Here is a 24,565-nt window from a genome sequence, read left to right as displayed (position 1 = left end):
AGCTGTTGTGGGGCTATGGCAAAGTTGAGTCCTTTGGCTAGCACATTTTCTTCTGGTTTGGTGAGGACCCTGTCTGATAGGTTCTTCACCCACTTTCCTTGGTTTCCATTGCTTATCGTGTCGTCCTGTTTGTTAACAGATGAATGGTATGCCTTGGTTTGCAGAGTACACGACTTGAGAGCAGTGAATGCAGAGGGTCATAACCACCTCCAGGGGACTACGCCCACAGGGGTTTAAATACCTGGGTCTCTCCACCATTTGGTTGAGAACTGAAGAAGCCTTTCGGATGAGAGGTGAAACGTCTTCAAGAAACAAAAAGAAGTCCAGTCGCCTTTTTCAAGCTCCAGAGTCTGAGTTCAATGTTCCTTCCGATCCCCTTTTTTATAAGCTGAAGCTTCTGAAGCTCATTGAGAGCAACACTTTTCATAATGCATGCATGATATTTAATGTAGTGCACAGACTAAATGAAAGACTTTTCCAGCTTATTCCAATAATCTATCCGACCCACGAACACAATACTAGAAGAAAAAATCAGCTGAAGGGGAAAAAACGCAAACTGAAATGTACAAGTTTTAGCATCACATGCAAAGGTTTGGAGATCTGGAATGAAATTAACAGTACAATACAAACATCATCTTCTCTAAAGATATTTAAGAAACTTTTGAAAGATGAACTATTACAACATTATACTTAACAAACAGTAAAACCAGATATAAAAATCAGTATATATTTAAATTTATGTAAATCCATTATCATCTAATTATTATGTCTAATTTAATTTCCTAATAATATCTGGATAGAAAGTATAAGGATGAATTTGTCACCTCGAACACACTGATGTTTCTTTCTTTCTTTTTTTTGTGCTTTGTGAGTACGGCTGTAAGAAGTATGAAATGTGATAAGGTTTGATAAGTGTATATTATATTCAAAACAATAATAATGTGTGATACCAGGTAATGGAATGTATGAGCGTATGTGGAGGATGTGAAATAACAAAAATGTTTTGACTTGATTTTAGTGTGGGGGTATGGATTACTGTATTGTTTTTGTAATGTAATGTTTTTTTGTTTTTGTTTTTTGTTCCTGGGGTCCCTGTATAAGCTAAAGCAGCTTCTTGGGAGTTTCCCCTTTTTACAAATCTTACAGGCCTGGTGTTGTGCACATGTATCCGTCTTAAAGGTTTGTGAATAAAGAATTGTTTAAGTAGCTAGCTCAAGCTATTATACAAAATACAAGCTAAATAAAAGCACTGAGATTAAAGTGGCTTCCACGGATAGAACAGAGGAAACATAAAATACAACCAATCAGACTCAAAAACAACTGTGAGCAGAAACAAGATCTGTGCCAGTTTATTGCAAACATTTAATAATTCTATTAAACACTGTGCATGAAGCAATAATTGTTTAAAAAAAAAGAAAAAATCTATATGTGTGTGTGTGTGAAGTACATACACAATTTAAGTCAATTTTTCATTGGCAGAGAAAATGTATTTACGAAAGGCATATCAATTGCATTTCAATATTAACCTACATTCCTCGGGGTTTACAACTTAAGAAGACATCCATGTAGATGTCATGATAGAAATGATCGAGCTTCTGTCTCATTGAGAGGATAAGCTCCTCATCCCCTTCAAGTCCGTGCAGCAGCTTGCATATCCCTGGTAGTGGACATGTTTCTCCCTGCTGGTCATGATGTGAGGATCTGGAAGAGGACCTGCAAAGTGAGATATGTCAATTTCAACATAGATTTCATTATGTCATGTGACCTTTCATACTATGACAGTCACACTAATCACCTCCCTGTACATGTTTGTAATGCAAAATAACTCTTTCAATAGTTAGTTTAAGCTGCTGCAAATTTCAATAGTAAAATTTTATTATAAATTGGCAAAGATAATCATGATTTCTACTCAAGGAAAAGGACAGCCACAGGCTGTACAAATGACTCACGAATCCATTTGCAGTATTGAAGTCGACTCAAATTTCCTGAAAGAGGAGATGCTACGACAAATTCCAGAATGTTTATGGTCTCAACATAGTACCGACATCGGACGTGTGAAATCAGCACAGCCAGTAAAAGTGGAACTTAGACCTAGAGTCAAACTCCCCTGGAAAAGCCAATATCCACTGAAAGAAGAGGCGATCCGAGGGATTGAACCACAAATTGAGGGACTTTTGAAAGCAGGTGTTTTGGAGATCACACAGAATCCACAAAGCAACACACCTTTGTTACCAGTGCAGAAACCGGATAACTCTTATCGTTTGGTACACGACTTGAGAGCAGTGAATGAAGTGGTTGCTGATTTTCCAGCTGAAGTTCCAGAGCCGCATACTCTGTTGACTCAAGTCCCACCAGAAGCGACGCATTTTACAGTCTTGGACTTGTGTGGAGCGTTTTTTAGTGTCCCACTCAGTTCTGAAAGTCAAGGTTTGTTTGGATTTACATTCAGAGGACAACATTTTGTTTACAGACGGTTACCACAAGGATTTAAGCACAGCACCTCATATCTTCAATAAAGTGTTGAAAGACGACCTGGAAGGAATTGGTCAGGTGCTAAAGAGCACTGTCATTCAGTATGTGGACTACATTATGCTCTGTTCACCCGACGCAGAAACGTGTCACAAGGATTCAATGAAGTTGTTACAGATATTGGCAGAGAAAGGACATAAGGTTTCTCAGAAAAAGCTGCAGTACTGCCAGGGGAATGTGGTCTACCTGGGACAGGTAATAACAAAAGGACATAGAAGCATTTCTGACAGTCAGTTGGAAGCAATTCGAAAGGCTCCGAAGCCCAGAACCGTCCGAGAGATGATGACATTTCTTGGGATTGCTGGCTATTCTTCAGCGTGGATTGAGGATTATGCTAGTTTGACAGGGCCATTGAGAGCTATGATTAAGGACACTGGAAGCTCTCAGCTTCATTCTATGCTCTCTTGGACACCATATGGCCTTGTAGCCTTTGAAACGATTAAACAAAGACTGCAAGAAGCTCCAGCTTTGGCGCTTCCAGATTACTCCAAGAACTTCTAGCTTTTTGTGTCCACCTCTCCAGGAGGCAAATATGCGTGTACAGTCCTATGCCAGCCAACTGGCACAGGAACAAATCCTCAACCGATTTCTTATTACTCGACCACTTATTCAGAAGTGGAGCAAGGACTACCACCATGCTACAGAGCTTTAGTGGGAGTCTCTCTAATGTATGAGAAAGCATCAGCGATCACGATGGGTTATCCAGTGACAATACTTACTCACCATAGTCTCCGAAATTTGTTGAACTATGGTAAGTACACATTGACTATGCCCAGACTTCGAGAATATCACCGATTGCTGGAGCAAGAAGACGTCACTTTCCAGCTGAGAGCTTGCCAAAATTAGAAGATGGTAAACCACATGATTGCGTGCGAGAAGCTGAGAAATACTCTAGGCTTAGGTCAGATCTACAAGCCCTCCCATTGCGTGAGGCAGATCTGGAGTTTTGGACCGATGGGTCCTGTTACCGTGTGGGTGATAAGTTGAGTGCTGGCTACACAGTAGTAAAAGCACAAGGATCAGATTTTGTTGTGGAAAAGGCTGAAGTCATACCGCAGCCAGCATCAGCACAACTTGCTGAACTTGTGGCACTGACGGAAGCCTGTTTGCTTGCAGAAGGCAAGCAAGTAACAATTTATACTGACTCCGCCTATGCACATAATGTGTGCCACTTGTTTGGAGCAGTATGGAAAAGTCGAGGTTTTAGAAAGACAGATCGTTCGCCAATACGTCACCATGAACAAATAATGAAATTGTTGCAAGCCATGATGAAGCCTAAAGAAATAGCGATAGCTAAGTGTGCAGCACATAAAGCGGATATGTCAAGGGTCACGCAAGGTAACAAAGCAGCTGATGAAGCTGCAAAAGCAGTGACGCTAATAAAGTGGGTGAAGTTTTTCTGGTCACTCACAAAGTAGATTTAGAAGACAAAATCACGCTTAGGGATGTGATTTTAATGCAAGAAGCTGTTCCTGACCTTGACAAACAGCTATGGCTTGATCGAGGTGCCACCCAAGACTCTATGGGACTTTGGAGAAATCACAGGGACTCGTAGTAGCTCCCCCAGACCTTTTAGGTCTGATGATTGAAGAAGCGCATGGGTTAGCTCATGTGGCGAGAGGAGAAGTCAAGAGAAAGATCATTAAAGAGTATGGTTTTTGGGCACCGTGTTTGCTTGAACAGATTGACTATGTCATAGGCAGATGTGCGATCTGTCTGAAAAACAATGTTCGAAGGGGGGTGACAGTTCTTCCTGGTCACATTCCGACTCCGAGGGGTCCAATGCGTGAACTAGTTGTGGACTTTGTTGACATGATAAAACCAGTTGAAGGTAAGAGATACATGCTCGTAGTGGTTGACAGATTTTCAAGGTGGCCTGAGGCCTGCCCAACAAAGCGAAAAGACGCCCAATCTGTTGCTAATTTTCTGTGTAGAGAAGTGATTAGCAGATGGGGATTTCCAGATCCTATCGCTTCAGATAACGGGAAGGAGTTTGTTGATAAGACAATGAAACTGATTTTGAAAAAACTGGGGATTAAACAGCGCCTTGGTACTGTTTATCACCCGCAAAGTCAAGGAATTTGTGAAAGAATGAATGGTGTACTAAAAAACCGTGTTGTTAAAATTTGTCAGCACACAGGCCTAAACTGGGTAGCAGCATTGCCATTAGCATTAATGGCATGTCGCTCAAGTGAGTTGCGTGATTTACATTTGACACCTCATGAGCTGGCAACAGGAAGACGGATGCCAGTGCCTTGTTTTCGCACAAGTGGAAAGTGCCCAAGTTTAGCCCTTTTGGAAGATGAAATGAAAGCATACGTGTCATATATGGCTAATCTGCATAAAAGAATATCTACGTACGTTTCTGACAGGCAAAGGAAAGAAGAGGTGCAGGAGAAGCTGAATGAGCAAAAGAAGAATACAATCCAACCTGGAGACAAGGTGTTCGTGAAGGTGTTTAGGAGAAACTGGTATAACGAACGCCGTGAGGGACCATTCGAAGTTGTTCGCAGTACTGGAACTGCAGTACAGGTGAAAGGGTCCCCAACGTGGTACCACCTGTCACATTGTGTCAAGGCACCGAGTGAAGAAGTACCACCTACAGGAGGCCAACATGAAGAGGCCTCAAGAGAGCAAGACGAAAATGAAGAAGAGCATGCAGTGGAGATACTTAGAGATCTCCAAGATCAAAATTCAGAAGAACAAATTGTCCATGTTACGGACAATGATGCTGATCCTGGGCACATTTTTGATGATGCCAGGAATGACTCAGCAGTTAGTGGACAAGACAGAAGGTTTGGAGAAATCGACCTTCAACATGTCCCAAAAACTGCAGAGTCTACAGCTACAAGAAGTGGTGATTCCACCACGAGAAGATCCAGAAACACAGCAAGACAAAAGAGACCGAAATCGAGTCGGAAGAGAGTTAAACCGAAGCGTTATGACAACTAGGGTAGAATCAATCCTAGAGAAATCCATTCCTTTGATACTGAATACAACTAAAGGTTTGAGTGAGTCACATTTAACAGTGGTGACGCCTAAGATGATTCAGACAACGCCAAATCCCCTGAGGACTGTAATTAAAGCCCGGTTTGGAGAATTAGCTAGTCTTCCATGTAAATGTACTAGATATAATGTACATGGTAATTTTGCACCAAGATGGGAAAATAGTCGTGGTGAAGATTTGCTAGCAATATCAGAAGCTGAAACAGTGCCTCATTATCAGAGGAAGTATTTGTTATTCAATGATGGCAGAATAATAAAGTCTAGAGATGATTGTTCACTTGTTGTGCGCAGTGTTATGTGGGAAGATCAAGGACAATATACATGTACCTTTTATACACCAGAGTTTAAGTTTATCCCATTTCGGAATAAATGGATAGGAGGTCACATAACTCGTACGGTGATACTAATGATAAAAGGTTTGCTTCCTGCTAGAGTTTCTACAGTAATTGAAAAGGCTCAGGAACAATTCACCACAACAATGAAGATAACAACTTTAGCGCAGAAACAATCTACCACAATAACTACTCAAGGGATTAGCACCACTCAAGAGAAAATGACAACTTTGGTTCCAGAAGTAACTAAGAGTGTTAACATTACAACCCAAGCTACTACTTTGTTGACAACTTTAGAGGAAGTAAGTAAAGAAATAAAGACTAATTTCACCAATAAAATACTGACAACAATGCCTACTGAAAGTATGGTAAAGGTGACTCAGACACTAAAGGTTAAAATTTTGAAACCTGAAAGCGAAGTAAATAAAACTCAGACGTCTGTAGAGCTCAATGAGAATAATCAGAGACTTCAGTAATGAGAGAACATATGACAGAAAAGAACATTATACAACCACCTGTGACTACTCAAGAGATTAGTTTAAAAGTGGATGAAGAATTTTTTAATGTTGATTGGTTGCCAGAAGAAATGACTGACCGTTATCATGCAGTTCAGAAGAGAGATGCTCAGTGGAAAGCATACGGGTTTGATTCCTCTGTATTGCAAATAAAAGACCCGTGGGCCAGTAGGAACTTATGGTTCCAACAGGTAACACATTCTGTAAAATCTGTTAAAAGATTGAGACTGTACCAGAACCACTGCTCCCTATGTGTCAATCTATGTGTTATTGTGGTTGTTATATCAACAACAATCAGCAGAAGATATAGTCATGGCATTGTCAGTGCATCTGTTTAGACCTAGATTAAACTGTTCTTGGTTGAGTGAGCTGCCATATTTAAATTTACTTGATCAACATGAAAATACAATAACAGCAATTCCGGATGCAATGGTGGTAAGACCTGAGAGAGCTGAAGATTGTTTTTGTTGTAATAATACTCACTGAGGACCTGGGATGTTTATGGGCATTTTGGACTGTACCACACAGGAAAATCCAAAGAGTAAATTTTACTCAAATTGAAGAAAATTTTACTCTAAAAAAGACAACATTTGGTCCCAGTCTAAATAGAGTAAAATTTACTCCCATGCCAGAGTTGAACTTACGGAGTAAAATTTACTCTAATTAGTGCAAATATTTTAATCCATGTGATGATAATTTACTCAGTGCAGTGTAAAAAAAAAACTACTCTACAACGGTTTTAATCTAAGTAGAAGAGAATTTACTCTGAATAGAATGGAATTTTATTCTAAATAGGGATGGATTTTACTCTGAATAAAAAAAGAATTTTACTCACAATGGAATCTAATTTTACTCCAAATGTCAAGTTCTCTGAATAAAACAGAATTTTACTTTTAATAGAATTGATTTTTATTCCACGAAGTATAAAAGTTTACTCTGATTTGTTTTTTCTCTGAATAAAATTATAAATAGAGCCAAATGTTACTTTAACACACTAATTTTATCAGTCATTATACACTACTAGGTACAATAAATAGATCAGAAATCAGTACTTTAACAGCCACCTTTATTGCTCACAGGAAACAGTATGGAACAATATAAAAACTGGAATCACCATGACTGTATGACACCTGTAAATCAAAAGCTTTGGCACAAAAAAGCTCTTCAACATAAATGGCATGAGGTCCATCTCTTGTACAAAGAACTTGAAAAGCATTGTAATGCTCATTCAAACACACTGTTTGCAGTGCAAAAGTAATCAACAGTAACCTGTCATCTTTCACAACAACATTGTAGATCTTATGAAAAACTGGCATTTCACAATGGACTTTTATACAAACAACCAAATCTGCACGATACACATTTCCATGGTGTTTGGCCCATCTAACATTTAATACCTTGGTGTTTATTGGTAGCTGAAGAGTTTCTGCTATCTCACTGCCCCAGTCCAATGCATTTAAAGACATCATTTTACCTGGTCCAATGGTCAATCTCTTGGGGTCAAATGTATGCCAACTGAAAGCAATGTGACTTTGATGTTTTATTGCCAATGTTTTTGTAATATTTTTGAAACTTTTCAACTGTTTTTTAAAGAAACTGTGTTTGGCTTCATAGCGCATGCACCAGCTATGCAGAATTGGCCCTGTTTTGAGTATACATGTAGGATAATGCACCATGAAATGATGCTTTGGTAGCAGCTTCTTGTGTGGAAACACATGTTTGAATAATCTGTGGTGTTCAGCAATCAGGTGTTTCAAGAAAGTAGTGATACCTTTAGATAACACTGGTGAAAATACAATATTCACTATTTGAAGCAACAGCAGTAGCAAATACCAGTGGTCATCATCTGGACAAACCAAGTCTCCAAAGATGAGTGGTAGATTCCGAAGGAGACACCAAGACTGGATGGCATTCAGCCCCAAATCATTTGAGTCCTCTAACAACTTCACTGTAGGTGGTTTGTTGTTTTGTTCCATGTATCCATAGTTAAAGCTCCTAATTCTCCTGTCCACTTCCTTTAATGTTGTGTATTGATCTATTACATGCAACAAAATCAGCTTCATTTCATACTGTGCCACTCCCTCCAAGATATCGTGCATTATATCAACTGAGAAATTTTCACATGTACTGAAGTACTGCAATGAATTTAGAATGCATGACTGTTTAACACCCATCACATATGGAAGTCTGGGATTTGCCTCAATTTTCTGACAATGTTCAGTATGAAGTGTCTGAGTTCGCATAATTATCTTGGGTGAATCCTCTGTAAAGTCTGTCTGAAAGTCCTCTTTCTCAGCAAGACAAAAGCGGCAACAATATCTGGCACTAAATGACTCTACGAAACCAAAGATACAGTGAAGACCAAGGTTGTCACCAGTAACTTGGACAATAGTTCCACGGACTGGGTCATCATACAGGGGAACCTTAATTCCATCCCTCTCCAGGATTTTAATATCCTGCACAATTGGATCAAGTATCTTAGAAAAGCCATATGTTTTGATGTCCTGAGCATGAAACAAAGAGACCAAGTGAATATTATGGAGAGCAGAATTGTACTTAGGAGAAAAATTCCGCAGCGTGAAATATATAGCTCCTAATTTATGGATTCCCCGTTTTGAACCCAAAGGATTAGCAGTTTCAAAATCATCATAGAAAAGTTGAATTTGAAAAGCATGATTCTGCTTCGAAAATAGTGCATGGCTCTTGAAAAGATCTCCATCAGAGAAGTCTTTAAGAAGATTTTCCCTTGAATTTGACTTGGCCATCATCTCCTCTATATTAGGGTGACTGTAAAGAAACTTTAAAGTTTCCAAAATTGGGATGTAAACAAATTTATCAGTAACAACCACCTGATCGTAGCCTCCTGTTGTTCGATTGTGCAGTGTATCAAATCTGGAACCAAGTACATGTTCTACTGGGTCCACGCGTCCCCACCTCTCTGCAAAATATTTTGTTCTTTTACTTTCAGAATTTAATGCCATAAAAGGATTTTCCATTTTCTCAAAACACTGATCGATTTTGCTTTCAGTGTCACTTTTGACAGGTTCTTGTAAAGACAGACTGTTTTTCACAGATTCTTTTGCTTGATTCTGAATATCACTTACAATTTCTTCCAGGGAAATGACCAAAGAGTTAATTGCTCTTTCACTTACACCTGCCACTTTAAGTTCAGCAACTGTTGCTGCACAACTATTCACAAGAGATTTCTTAAGTTGGACTGAATCAGAAGGACTCGGAGAGGGCAAATCATAGTGACTTCCAAATGACTCTTCAGCTGTAGATGGACCTTCACCAGGATCGGAAGAGTGTTCATGTGCTTTCTTGAGATGCTTTCTGAACCCAGAAAATGTGCCATAAACTTGAGCACAACCAGCCTGACCACATTTAAGATGAAGTGTCTTACCAGAGCAAAGTCCATGGATCACTTTCAAGTGCTTAGTCAGGGAATTAGCATTTGTGTGGGACCTCTTACAAATGAAACACAACATTCCAACTCAACTTAATACCACATTGAAGCTCTTAGGGGGGGAGACAACTCTATTCAACGAAGCATCCGAGCCCTCAACTCTGCAACCCTAGGATTCACTTTGGTTGTTTCAACATCTATCTCATAAATGGTGGTCTGCAGGAAGCTGTACACATTGACCAGATCATGGTCATATGAAGTGCCAAAGACAAAGTGAGCTTTAAAAAGCTCATCAAAACAGGCAAGGGAGCCTGGTGACTTACAAGGTATTGCGTGTTTGTCAATCACAATGAAGTACTTGTGAATCACACTCTTCTGAGTCCCCACTGCAAGTAGGTATGGTTGAAGGCTTTCTGTGATGCCATCAAGGTGCCCTTGGAGGCTTGTCCCCGTCTGTGACAAAAACAGATCAACATTATAACATGATGCAACTTGGGTTTAGAAGAAGAGGGTTGCAGGATTAGGGACTGGTATAAAACAAAACCACTTCCATTTTAACTGCTAGATTCTTAAGATGTTTTTTTGTACGTAAGCATGAAAACTGGCTTAACAGTGATTTGTTTGCAATTTTAGCATTTCTATTTGAATGAATTTACAAAGAAATAAGTTCAGAATTACTCATGTCATATTCTTTACTCATAATAGTTCTTGGCTCATAATGCAAGTGGTTCAAAATTTACATGATTTAATTAGTGATGTTGCACATACATCCCACACATGGGGACGCAGAATGTAGAGATTGCTTGAATAAGTTGTATACACTTAGCAGTAATCATTAAATTAAAAGTTGCATAGTAACATCGAACTTAACCAGAAATATTGTGATCCATGTAAATGTTTTCTTTACTGTAACCTTACCTTGATGAACTTCACCAGATGTTCACTGGCTTGTCTCGCTGAGAGTTTTCCTGGTCTCTTGCGTCCATGGGGTGATGGTGGCAGCAGGTGCACAAGGATCAAAATCGATGACATGTCGCTGTCCCATCCTGGAAGAACAAGTAACAAATATGAGCTGCCAAAACTTACCTGTGACTGTTTTACCTCTTCCGGGGTAAAGTTTACCAAAATTTGACAGCAGGTGGCAGTGTTTCACTTTAAATAAACCAATTCATATAAAATTTGTAACAATAAATTTATTGAGCGCTTTCTTTATGATTCATTCTATCTTACCGTTTTCCACTTCTGTTGTGCCTTCAGCATTTTGAAGAAGGCACTGTAGGTCATCAGACTGTGTGAGACCACGGCTTTGCTCGAGGACTTTCTGCTTGTAGATAGTGGGCCACTTCTCCAGGAACTTTGCAGAGATTACTTCATTGAACATCAATGTGAAATCTTGCTCAATCTGCAGAATATATGATTTCAAGTTTTTAAATATCCTTTGTTCAAACAAATTCTAATCATCATTTTTTCTCATATGCACCTTAACTTAAACATGCAACAGTATGGGAAGTTGAAGGAAGATAAACTTACTAATCCTCCTACATCCAGGAATCTTGGGAAGTCCAAAAAGACACCAGATGACTTCACAGGGTCATGAATGAGCTTTTGGCGATAGTTGAACATCTGCTTCATCTTCCTCATAACAGTTCCCTCATCAGCTGTATGCTTCATCAGTGCAATGGCCTCAGAACACAAGCTGTCTGTCATTAGGCAGTCGTCTTCTCTGAAACAGTCTCTATCAGCTGTTGGTCCCCCTATAAAATGGATATAAATATGGCACTGTGTCGTAGGATTTCACAAACAAGGCTTCAGAACACTGCAAAGATTTTTATGTGTGCAGTTTGGTCTCAGGATGAAATGTGGGTAATTAATGACACTTGAATTCCAACTTCTATGAATGCTCATACCCGTTTGTGTTTTTGACCATCTGAGGGCCTTCTTTTGTCCATTAGAAGCTTCCTTTTGGACAAACTTCAGTCTCCAAGCCAGATAACCACTCCCATCTTCTGCATTGTAATAATGCTCCTAAAAGTAGATTAAAAATGTTTTTTTTAAAGCTGTCAAAGCAAAGACAACCATGAATGCAAGTAACTGTAATTTACAGATTGTAGTTCACATGCCTGTAATGTTACCGATTGAATTACATGTCTCTTTATACTTTTTATCATTAAAGCTTCAGCATCTGAGCTTACTTGCTCAGCATTTTAGTGTTTAACTCTACAGGGATTTAAAACATGGAAGTTAATAAATGTGGCATAAATGGAGGACTTGCACAAAGAAAAAAAGCTCTTCAGTTCTACTCAAACCATACCCAAGCAGTCAGACCCATTCTTTTTTTTAAACTTACATAACCAAACCTGCTCCTAGGATCAGCCAGGTATGGGAACAAGGTGATGATACCCTTTGCATAGTCCTCTTTGATGCGCCTTGAAGGACTTGTCCTATACAGACACACAAATTATGAGCACTGTAGAAGGCGTGAATGACACCTTTAGAAAAATAATTGTGGGAGGTGCATCGAAAATTTTCAGCATACCCATGTTCACTTGTCATATGCGCAACCAATATCTTGACCATGTCACGCCGTCTGCTGTCTGTCAGGCTTTTTGTCTGAGCATACTCATTGATGATCCTGTCTCCTCCTGGCTTGTTCTTTAAAACATTTTCAATCACCTAAGTGATGGTAAAAATATAACATTATATAATCAATATATCATGAAAATACCTGTTCAATCCATGTGTTTAATTAAAACAAACGTATGTAGTCCCAACAACAAATGTTGGCATGTTATTTTCTTTCAGTTTCATTTATTAGTATAGTTTTATCAGTATAGTTTTGAGGTTTATTTACATATTCATGATCATGGCCTGAAATCCACTTTTAATAACAGGGAGGAATTCCCCCTTTACATGCTTCACATTGGGGAGATTTATACACTGGAAGGAGATGGGGGGATATGAGCTGGTGAAGGGAAGACAGCAGAATCTTGTGCTTTTACGACAATGGCAATAATCCATAAAATATACTCAAATTTGTGTAAACTTTCTGGAAGGTATACAGTAATCTGCAAAACTTACTTGGGCAAGAGAGGCATCTCCAGCTCTCTGTCTTGTTGTAGGACTGTGTTGCAATCAGGGTTATAATAGTTTTGGATTTTACATTATAGTTTAGTTTTAGTTAGTTTTTACTTTTTTTTCTCTAATTCAGTTAGTTTTAATTAGTTTTCAGAGTGGTTTTGCTCGTTTTTATTAGTTTTTATTTTTGGTTTCATGCTTAGTTTTAGTTAGTTTCAGTTAGTTTCAGTATTAGTTTTAGTATTTTCATACCTGATCAGGTGTAAGATTCAAGGCGCAAAAGTGACTATTGTGTAATGAAAACTTGACAAAAGATACAGTTTAAAGAAATATAGTAAACAACCAACTGTTCACAAGACATGCTAAATGTGTATAATATTAAGGACACACATGAACATCAACAGGGAGAAACAAAGAAAAACATGAACTCCCAAACTCAATAAATTCTACAATAAACTCCACAATAAAGTTCAGCATCAGTGCAGCAGATTAATAACGCCTACATGTGGTGTTAAACAAAAACAAACTCTTTGAAGGAGTCAAAGCTCAAATCCAGCTGCATCCTGATGTTCTCACCACCTGAAGCTGCTTCTGTTTTGGAGCTAGCTTGGTTAGATGCTCGCTAATTAAACCTGCAGGGTCTTTGCGGCCTCTGTACACAACCTACAGAAGTTGCCGACCTCATGTCCGCATTTATGCTTGTGTAGCTGGATTGTGTGTGTTAATTATCTTGTGGTCGTGTGCAGGTGTTTGTACTCAAAGAACCTCCATACGGGACTCTGCCGCTTTCTCTGCAGACCGCAGCCATTACTTTGCGGACCAGCGCGGTGAGCGCACGCACATGCGCACTCACACAGTTGTCCTGTGGCGCTCCCAGCTTAAACTCGGAGAGCGGAAACAATGATTTCATATCAATCCACAAGGCTTAAAAAAAACCCCCAAAAAAAACAAGTAAATGAAAGTCAGTTTATCGATAATTTCAGTTAGTTTTAGTTAGTTTTGTAAACTCACAATTCAGTTTTAATTAGTTATCGTTTTTTCCTTTTAATTATAGTTTTTATTTATTTCAGTTAACGACAATGTTTTTTCAATTTCAGTTTTCGTTATTTCGTTCGTTTTCATTAACTATAATAACCCTGGTTGCAATGTGATGGTGCCATCAGAGTCCACTTCAGTTTCTCCACTGGAGCTGGTAAAGGAGCTGCTTGCAGGACAACTCAGCTGATCCATAAAATCATCTAAAACATTAGGTTGGTGTAATTAACAGTAAGCAACATGCAATCACAAGTAGTATCATAGTAACCAAAAAAAGCCCCATAACAACTACAATTATTTTAAACAGACTTAACTAACAATTCAGGCACATTTGATTGTGTTCTTTCAACAGTAACAGCCTATGCACACCCTTTGTGTGGTAACCAGCCTCTGAATCACTTTGGAAAGAGGTGAAATTGTTGATGTTCAAACATTTTCAAATGCTGTGTGAAATGCTAAAAAAGGAAAAATCTTTATGACCACATCCCAGGTTGGTGATGTCCGGTGGACATGCATCAACCAAAATATGCTGATCTGGACTGCAGTTTCTCTCCCCACTATCCTATCAATGAAACTCATGAAGATGGCCAAAAATATCTTATACAGAAATAAACCATTGACCCTTCAAAATGGCTTACCTTCTGGATTTTGATCTTGTGCTAGACAAATTTCCAGCACACCAAGGTTTGGTTTATTCAAAAGGAAATCAAAAACCTCCTCATCAACTTCAGTCTTTGAGTCATCAAAGACTTTTAGGTCCAAGGTTGGGATGTTGAACTTTTTGACAACTGTGAACATAACAAAATTGCATTACATGTTTGAAATAAGGCATAGAAAGGTGAATTAAATGAAAAAAATACAAATATAACAGTTGGTATAGCAGCTATAATTGCACTATCCCCAAAACCTGACTGATTAACACAATCTATAAAACATGCTGGAAACTTATATTTGCACTCACCACATTCCAAAAACGAAATGTAGGTCAGTTGGCCTTCAAAACAGATGTACTTCTGTCGTACTTTGTACTTCACACGTACAGCTTGCATCCTTCCTGGTATGAAAAGAATATATTTTTTAAATAATCAGATTGAAGTGAACAAAAACACATGTATTCAGATCACATGCTCTGTTTTGATGTTGTGAATGCATGCAAAATACTAACGGCGAACTCTATTTTGCAGCAATGTGAAGTTTATGTTACTCTATTGCACACTAGCTGCCTGCAGAATTGTTAACCAAACACAGACTGCAACAGTGTACACACACGAATCAATTCAGAGTAAAATGACCGTTTGCTAATGGAGAAGCAGGTTGAAACAGTTGTGGTTTATCGTGGTTAGCAAGCAACTTGTAGGTCCATTACCGCCACGTTCTAGATTAAAGCATGGATCAGAATCTACCTTAACGCCATCATATTCTTTTAAAAAGGCTGAAAACATCCACATACAAGAATCACTCCATTCACTAATGTCCCATGTGTGAGGAAGGGGCGAGGAAGGGTCAGCGTGCTGAGTAGCTAGGCTCTTCAGCTAAACGTGGCTAATTTCTACAACTAAAATCGGAAGAAAAATCAGTGTCATACACAGGTATCATCTTCAAAGGTGCCGCCATTCAGGCCTTTTACCATAATAACCCTATACTGGGTGTGAAGCGCAATTTCCCAGCTTTCAGAAACCGTTTGAATTTTTCCGATAGGACAAACGGTGCTGTAATTACGGTAATTCAAAGTGCGTTTGATCAGATGTCTCAGCGTCGATACGCTCGGTCTTAATCGTGGCAAGTAAGGGAAGGTAGCAGGTGCATTGGCGCCGATCGCCACTGTTAAAGGGTTAAATAAATTTCAACCTGTGTATTTTCACAATGTTGGCATTTTTAATCTGAACAACAGCCGTGTTACTACACAAACTGAAGCTAAACCTGCTAAGACCGAATAGCAGACGTGTATATCCGCCTTTTCCGCTATTGAATCTGATGCGGATTAGGACCAGAATGATATACTACCTTTTCTAGCGGATGAGCAACACATGTACACCGGCAATAAGCGATTATGACAGTTTTTGTACAAAGAAAACCTTTACTTCATTCTTTACCACTGCTTTACATTCGGGATAAAGAGCGGAGTAATATTATAGTCCTACCGTGCCATTTTTTAAGGCGGAATACTAGCTCCATATGTCCACCTTAGCAGTGCTAGCTTCACAGGTGTTACTCAGATTAAATTAAAATGTTGTCTTGTGAAAATATAAAAGTTTTAAAACATTATAGGTAGTGCTTATTCAAAATCGCTGAATTTAAGCAGCTGACATGGACCAATTAAGACTAGCTGTTAGCCAACCACCACTCAGTTTGTTCCCCTCTCCCCGCACAGCACCACGGCATCTTTCCACTAGAGATAAAGGGTCTCTTACTAATAAAAGCTTCAAAAACCCCAATTACAATATGTCTACGGTCCCTTTTTAAGTACTTTGCAGACTTACCTTGCTCACAGATACCAGTCGCCTCTGTTTCACTGCGGGACAACAAAATGGCGGTAGAAACGAAACTTAAACTTCAGTGGGCGTGTTCAAGCTATTTTACTCCAATAGGATTTCCTCTGTTTTTTTGCTCCGATTCTAACGGCCAATCGAAATGATTTCAGTCTAAAATGTGTAAAAACAACTCATTCAGATGAAAATAATGTTAACTCCGAAAAAATTACTCTATCGTTTTTCCTGTGCAGATATATGATGGATTTTGGTGAGCGTAGGCCTAAGAATGCAGAGTTGTTTCAAGTGACGTTTAAGATACCATATCAAAAACAGAGTAAAACTGTGAGTGTGAAACATGAAATGTTGCCTGGTAATGTAACTATAGGAAACTTTAAAGACATCTGGTGGGTTTGTGGTGATAAAGCATATATATTTTTGCCACATGGGTGGACAGATGCTGTTATATGGCAGCTTTGAAATTGCCATATGAGGTTTAAACTATACAGAGGGGTGAAGCACCCAATAAGAACCAATCCAATGTAATTTCAGGAAATAGAAGAAAAAGAGAACTTGCTCAATTTCATAACTTGGAGTCTTACCATTGGAGAATAAATTTGGGAGAAAAGTGGGATATAGGAATTTTTCCATGGTATGGTGTTGTGTTTTTGGCAGATCATATTGATAATATTACATATACTCTACAGGGTTTTGCAAATGAAACTATTAAAGGATTTGAACTCTTGTCAAATACTCAAAAAAGTCACAGATTGACACTGTTGAAACATGTATGGCTCTTTATTATATTCTGGTCAAACAAGGTGGCCTATGCATGACTCTGAATTTAACGGGAGATGCTTGTTATACATTAATACCAGATAGTTCAGACAATATCACTAGTGTAATTGATGCATTGATACATATTAGGGATGCATTTGGTCCATCAGAAGGAGCTGGATGGTCAGCTAATGCTTGGTTGCAGGATAAATTAGGACCAATGGGAGCAATATTGGTTCAAATTTTGTCATTCTATCATTATGTGTGATGTTTTGTTTTTGCACGGTGCTGTTGACTTTTGCGAAAGCAATGATATTGAGAGGGGTTGGAATAGTTATGCCTAGTGATCGAACTCAGATGCCATTAATACAAACAAATGATATGGATGAGGAGGAAGATGTGGTGATAGGAGGAGTGGTGGAGAGATATTCATTTTGATCTTCTTTATTATACTCTCAATATTTAGCCTTATTATACTCTTAAATATTTACTTTTATATTATTAATTTTCCTTATTTCTTTACTGATGCTTATTATAATAATGTGATGTTTTCCAAGGGGGGAAATGAGAAAAGTAAGATAAATTAGAAATGCAAAAATGGGAAATAGGAAATTTCACATTTATCTAAAAAAATAAAATAAAATAAAATTTAACATTTGATGTTTTCAATGTTATTTGTTTTTTTTTAACAAAAGATACTGTTCAGTGTTTCTTGTCTCTTTCAGAAAAGGTGGTCAGGAACCCACTGAGATGAGGGGTTCATATGAATGGACAATAAAATGGACTGAAATGCCTTGAATCAACACAGTATGGGCACCACATGAAGGAGCTAATGTGGTTGGAGAACTGCAGTTGATATTCTTGTGTTTGGCTGAATTTACATGATAATAAAATATTGCTTCATTTTTGTGCACTATAGTAACACAACAGTTGGACTTAACTTGTGACAATTTTTCAAGTACTCGTAACATTTTTGGTTAAATCAATTCAAGAATGATATCTTTGTCATTTGGTAAGTACATTGGGACCTCAGATGTTTTTTTCTTTTACTCGATTCTAGGGAAATTAAGGAATTAGGCTGGGAAAGGTCCATAGAGAAGTCCAATGGGTTAACCAGCTGATCTAATGGACACTTTTTTGATTTTATTTACTGAGGCTTTCTTGTGTATTTGCTAAATGGTCACATGACAATCATTTATACTCCCTTTTTTTTCTTTTTGAGTTCCTCTGGGGTGCCAAAGGTGATCACTGTGGGCAGCAGGATCATGGGAGAATTATTGTTGCATGCAAAACTAGCAATTCTAACAAAATGCTAACAAAATTAATGAGAAAAGCACAGATAAACTGCTGTGGTAATTTGAAAATAGTACTGAGTTCAGGTATGGACATAATTTATGGTGGGGGATGGTCGGGATGTGACTGATTTCCTGATATTGTCCCCATCACTACTGTCGCACCTGCTACTTCAAATAAAAGTTGGGGCTGGCTCCTGGAGAGGATCATGCACAGCAAATTATTATTTTTTTTTATTAGCTTAATGTAGAACCCCCAGATTTGAGAATGATGTACCTTGATGAATGATGTACCTTGATACCTTGAGACGACTGTTTGTAATTTTGTGCTTTATAAATAAAATTGAACTGAATTGAACTGAATTGAATTGAATTGAATTGAATTGAATTGAATTGAAGTATAACCTTTTCAAAGGTATTCTTAGGTTTAAAATTATGGTTCAGCAGTCTGCGGCAGTCTGCAGACAGCCATCGATTGCCTGTCTACTGCAATGGAAAATTTGTTTTTCAAGTCAAATAACCTCTGTGTACTTCTTTGGGATGTAATTGTAATTTTCTCGTACAAAGACCAAGTGTGCAAAGTAGGAAACGCATTTCTTTCTAGGTTGTGTCCAAGGCCATGACACACTTAATATCAGGCTGAAGTTACATGGTGGTGGGAAACTGAACTCCCCACTAGTGTTGTAGTACTCGAGATCGGTCTTGGTCTCGAGACCGGTCTCGAGACCGCTTTTTGATGGTCTCGGTCTTGTCATGGACTCGACCGCATTTGGTCTCGGTCTTGTCATGGACCGGACCTTGCGGACTCGGGATTTTATTTCAAGACCAGTCAAGACCACAGCTGTGGAAATATCACTAAATTGCCAGAATACTGTCCAATTTATTTGTAACATCTTTGCTTTTATTGGATGCAAAACGTACTGATTCAAATCCAACAAAGATTGCGATCCTCTGCCTCTCAAAGGTGCACACCTCACAGACTCCGCCCGGCTAGGTCGCTGCTATTATCGCTGCTTACGCCTGTATCATTTCACCGCAGTTTGCAATCTACCACAGAGCACGGACAGTTTCATTCACAGTGTGTACGTTTGATCTCACTATGGTCACGCGTGTGCTGCATAAATCGAAATAACCGCATGAACACGAAGAGAAGTAAGAGGGAAAATGAAGATCAAAGGAAAATTTCAGGCTTCCGATTCAACAAAAAATCCCAGCATGAAAGGTAAATACCAACCTTCATGTATTTTGATACACAAACTAAAAATTTAATGCAAGTTTTAGGGCTGCAACGATTCTTGGAATAATGCAATTCGATTATTAAAAATCCTCGACACAAATTTGTTGCTTTGATGTTTCGTTTCAGCTCTGCAGCTCAGGTGTCTCCGTGTAAGCGGAGCCTTTCCAAAAAAAACAAAACGAGCCTTTACACGAGTGGATCGCTGAGATGTTTTTCACGCCCCTACTTCTCTGAGCTGTGAGTGCGCATGTTTGAATGTGCGCGTGTTGTGCAGAGGATGTCAGCTGTTATTTTTTTCTTTACGTCAGCTGTAGCCACCAGAACAGATCTATAACCACAGTGTACTGGGGAAAGGGGGGCTGCCATTAGCACTAGCAATCGTTCGGTGCCCCCTCCACCCTCTTCAGTACAGAGGGGCTCCGTCAAAATGTTTTTATCAACCACCTGATCAGCAACATGAAGAACAGAGAACTTTGTAGCTGCTCCATCCACCCTGTTTGTTTCACACAGAGAAACATCTGCAGTACGGAAGTTAAAATATGCTGATGAATTGTTAAAATGAAAAATTATTTCTTATCCAATTACTTGATTAATTGACGGAGTAATCAATTGAATACTTGATTACTAAAATAATTGATAGTTGCAGCCCTACTTGTATTCAGAAAGCCATAGTCAAACATTAGTTTTCAGCACCAGTAGAGCTATGAGAGGCCTTCAAGAATAAATTACTACAGTTCCCAGCAAGATGATGTCACTTCCTATTGTTGCATTAAAAACGTGATAGTTTATGCTCACAATATGGTGGCTGATATTCAAATGTAGGAAATGCTATTAGCAGCTGAGGAATCTGGATTATGTTTTTATTGTGTATTTTTTTATGTGATTTCTGCAAACACAGTGGAAGGAAACGGCACTCTGGGACACATTAAATGCTTGATGTATAAATGTAACTTTTCTGGATTATATGCAAAAATTATCATTCTATCGATCTAATAAGGCCTGATTTAGAGTTCTGCATTGATCCTTTTGTATAACTGAAAATCCTCTCTGAAGCAAACCTGACATGCACCTCGAGAAATGTAACTACACGTCCAAAAAAACTGATTACTGCTTTCTGGTTATGTCTTAGGCCCCATCACTCAATTAACAAGTGGGAGCGGCATTTAGTGGTTAGCATTAGCTTACTAATTAGCATTAGCGTTAGTGCTGGGGTGAGGAATATTTCTGCTAGAACCCGGAAGTTAACCATGGCCACCACCAATGGTAACAGCAGAGAAGTAGTAAGTAAGTTGTTTTCTCCGCAATTAGTACATTGAGCTATGTGGTGGGCAGATTGATCCTAATATCGATAATAAGAATGCAACGTTGTATTGGTATTGATCAATATCAGTGTAATGAGATCGATACTTTGGCTTCAGTTTCTCTCCTGTATGCAGTGCTGGCGGTTTCATTAAAGATACGAGCTGACTGTCTAAGTGTCGCTCCTGTCACAAGCACAGAGCACTTTGCTCCTCCCCTCCCCACAGTGTTTTGTTATACTGTCATGTGATACATAACATATTTTATTTGGGAAAAAAAAAGGATGTTGCTATGAACATTTAAATCAAATTTAATTTAAATTGTAGAAAATTAGTGAATGAAGGACATTTTTTATTAAATTTTTTTATTATACTTTCTGAAAAATCTACCTGGAAAAAAAGTTTGCATTTGTTCTTGAGTGATGATTTTGTACACTTAATTTATGAAAAAAAAATCCAGACATCAATTTATGGGAAATTGTTTTGTTCTATTGTTTCAGAACAATAACTTTTATTTGATAAAGTATTTTCTACTTATATATAAACTTTGCCCAATTCTATCCTGGGGTTTTTAACTAGTAAATGATCCAAAGGAAAAAAATCTCAAACCATTAAACTTCATGGAAATTCTTCATAATTATTAAAAGTATTGGTATCAGTATCGGTGATAATGGCCCTGTGTTTACTTTACATAGGATCGATACCAAATTATGAAGTGTTGCACACAACTACATTGAGCAGCATACACCAGGAGTGATTGACAGTGCTAAGACCCTCCTCCTGGCTCTGACTGGTTGTTTTTGACTGGGAGCTTTTCAGGGGAGGAGGTGGATGAGCTCCATTTTTTTTTCGCAGATTATCGGTCTCATACTGTCTGACATGGTGACAGTTTTAACAAATATGTAAAAACCAGATTTTTTATAAAAGTTACATCCTGCAGCTTTAATCTGTATAAGATTAAAGGCTTTAGTTCTTACTGTTGATGAGTGTTTGCCATTTTTTCAGTTTTACACATTTAGCTATGTGGTTTTGAAAAAGCACCCATTTTTACAAAGGTTGTTGGTTTAAAAACAACACAACTTTATGCATAGTTTATGAAAGGCAGAGAAAAGTTAAGACTATTGTGATGAACTATGAATAATTGTTTTACATTCTGTGATAAATGATGGAAGTCACCCAGGAGTATTAAATATATTTATTTGAGCTGTGAGTGTTTAATATCAGGATGATTTTATGGGAATGCGGATCTTTCAGATCAATTTGAGAAGTGATTTTGATCATGTTTCACATTTTATTGTGTCATGTAGTGTCAGGCACTGGTCTTGGTCTTGTCTCGGTCTCGCCCCCCCTCGGGCTTGGTCTCGACTGGTCTCGGACCCTAAAAGTCTTGGTCTTGTCTCGGTCTCGATACCCTCTGGTCTTGGTCTTGTCTCGGTCTCTCGGGTTAGGGTGGTCTTGACTACAACACTAGCAGTAACACAAGGCATGCAAGCAAGGTCTACTAGTCTAGCCATGCAACCTGACCACAGTGTGAATCAGCAAAATGCCTTCATCACCACAGGAAACAGTAAGTAAACCAGTTGGATTAACCACCATAGCTCACAAATGCACAGTTATGTCTGAACATCCATGCATGAATGAAGCCAAGATTTGCCCAGCTAGCATGTCCCATCCACTGAACCTTGTAAATATTGAACAACCCTGACATATAAGTATCAGGATTTGGCAGCATGGAAGGCAGGATAACGACCCAAACACAAGACTCGGGAGGGAAAGCATGAACTCAGAAATACATAGCTTTATTGCTGGTTGCACATCATGTATAAGGAAACAAGGAAAGCTCAATTGGAGCTAATAAGCCAACAAATAGGAATATTCAGGTATCTAAGTGAGATAACGTAACAAAGAACAGGAGGCCACAGACAATATATACACACTAGGTTATCGGGGAGATAGGAAACACCAGGGAGCACAACTTAACAAGACAGGGGAAGCAAAACTGAATACAACGATATAAAGGACAGCCAAAATAAAACAGGAAGTAGCTATGGAAAGAGAAATGCTGACTTGATACAGAACAGGGAAGCAGGCACACTACAACACCTACACTAGAGGAACAAGAACATAACAGGTAATTAGACACAAGAGGAAGGAACGCTGATGAACGACAACCTACAGCACAAGGAACTGAGACCAGGACCAAATCAATCTTTGAGATGTGTTGGAGAAGGCTTTAAACAGTGGTCAGAATCTGCCATCATCACTGCAAGATCTTGGTGAAAATTAACACTGGATGGAAATAAATCTTGTGACATTGCAGAAGCTTATTGAAACAATGCCACAGCGAACGCATGCCGTAATCAAAGCTAAAGGCTGTGCAACGAAATATTAGTGTATGACCTTTTTTTTTTTTCTTTTGGTGGTGACTTTTTTTAGCCAGGCAGTGTAGTTTCTTCTCTCTTTTAGGACAGTGACATGTTTAAAGCCACATATGTCACTGTCATGTCCTGGGCCATTGGCCCAGCGTTTTGTGTTAGTTTATTTTCCTGAGTGTGTCCTCCCAGTAGGTTTGATGTCTTGTGTTTCCTAGTGTTGTGATATGTCTGCGTCTCTGTCCTGAGTCTGTGCCTGTTCCCCCGTGTTTAGTCAGTATGTTCCTTGGTTGTCACTTCCTGTTTATTTGACAGTCCTGGTTTTCCTGTGCTTTGTGTTCAGCTTTGCTTCCCCTGTGTAATTAGTTTCATTTGCCTCACCTGTTGTTCCCTGCTGTTTCCTCCTCTTGCCCTGATTACCCAGTGTGTATTTAGAAGCCCTCAGTTTCCATGTGTTCCTTGTCGCGTCGTTGATGTTGTGTGCCCGTGTGTTCCCTGTGTTTGCCCGTCGTCTCCCTTCGTCTCCCTTCCAGATTTTGTATTTGTTTTTTCCCCTGCTTCAATAAATCCCTTTAAGTTACGCTGACTTCTGGAGTCCTTCGTGTCAGCCATTCCTCACCTGTTTCCTCCCCGGCCATGACAGAACGACGCGACCAGACTATGGACCCGCGGATACCAGGAGCCCCTCCGAGCAAGAGGAAGTGATTTTGGAGCTCATAGATCTCTCCAGGAACATCATTCATGCCACTGATGAACCCCGTCAGATTATTCAGGCAATTTTCTGCTGCAGACTTTTTTCTTCCTCCACTTGGCTCCTCACCAATCCTGACACTGCCTCCCTTGCCCATTCCATAATCATGCTCCGGAAAAAACTTACAAGCTAAACTGTATAAATGGTCGCCCTGTCCAGGGCAAGGACACAACCTTTTTCCTCCAAGACATCACTAATTCACCTCTCCTGCAGCCGGTCATCTCACCTCCGTCGTCTCCTCCGCACCACTGCGCTCAGCACCACAGGCGCTGCCTCGCTTTCCGGATCCGCCGTCATCCCTTCAACTCACCTCTCCCACCTCGTCATTTCATCCTTTCACCCACAGCCCACCGCCTCCCCAGACCTCTCTTGGCTGCCAGATGATGTGGAGATTATTGATTCACCTCTGCTGGTGGACATCCTGGATGCTGAGAATCGTGCTTCCCACTCCAACAGAACGCGAAGGAAGCAG

At 39.2% G+C, this 24,565-nt stretch overlaps 1 protein-coding gene and 1 long non-coding RNA gene across 2 annotated transcripts; both read right to left on the bottom strand.

The window, feature by feature from the left end:
- Positions 1–8,874: 8,874 nt before the first annotated feature.
- On the bottom strand, positions 8,875–12,909 carry LOC115787708 (uncharacterized). The gene is made up of 8 exons (XM_030740486.1): positions 12,867–12,909; positions 12,325–12,461; positions 12,136–12,229; positions 11,696–11,813; positions 11,319–11,542; positions 11,019–11,190; positions 10,707–10,834; positions 8,875–10,241 (listed from the first exon to the last, which is right to left on the bottom strand). Exons 2-8 carry the CDS (start codon positions 12,363–12,365, stop codon positions 9,924–9,926), a joined length of 1,095 nt encoding a protein of 364 aa, XP_030596346.1. The 5' UTR covers positions 12,366–12,461; positions 12,867–12,909; the 3' UTR covers positions 8,875–9,923.
- Positions 12,910–14,001: 1,092 nt separating this feature from the next.
- Positions 14,002–14,915, bottom strand: LOC115787685 (uncharacterized). The gene is made up of 3 exons (XR_004020538.1): positions 14,860–14,915; positions 14,537–14,686; positions 14,002–14,101 (listed from the first exon to the last, which is right to left on the bottom strand). It is a non-coding gene; the product is annotated as an uncharacterized LOC115787685 (long non-coding RNA).
- Between the last annotated feature and the right edge of the window lie 9,650 nt (positions 14,916–24,565).

The sequence above is a fragment of the Archocentrus centrarchus genome, chromosome 11 (assembly GCF_007364275.1).
Source record: "Archocentrus centrarchus isolate MPI-CPG fArcCen1 chromosome 11, fArcCen1, whole genome shotgun sequence".
Taxonomy (NCBI): domain Eukaryota; kingdom Metazoa; phylum Chordata; class Actinopteri; order Cichliformes; family Cichlidae; genus Archocentrus; species Archocentrus centrarchus.
This window is presented reverse-complemented; position numbering and strand designations above follow the sequence as displayed.

Coding starts and splice junctions, on each gene's coding strand:
- LOC115787708 (XM_030740486.1), bottom strand. CDS start 12,365: ATGGTCAAGATATTGGTTGCGCATATGACAAGTGAACATGG. Junction 12,230..12,324: donor CATATGACAAGTGAACATGG/GTATGCTGAAAA, acceptor GTGTCTGTATAG/GACAAGTCCTTCAAGGCGCA. Junction 11,191..11,318: donor TCCTGGATGTAGGAGGATTA/GTAAGTTTATCT, acceptor TATATTCTGCAG/ATTGAGCAAGATTTCACATT.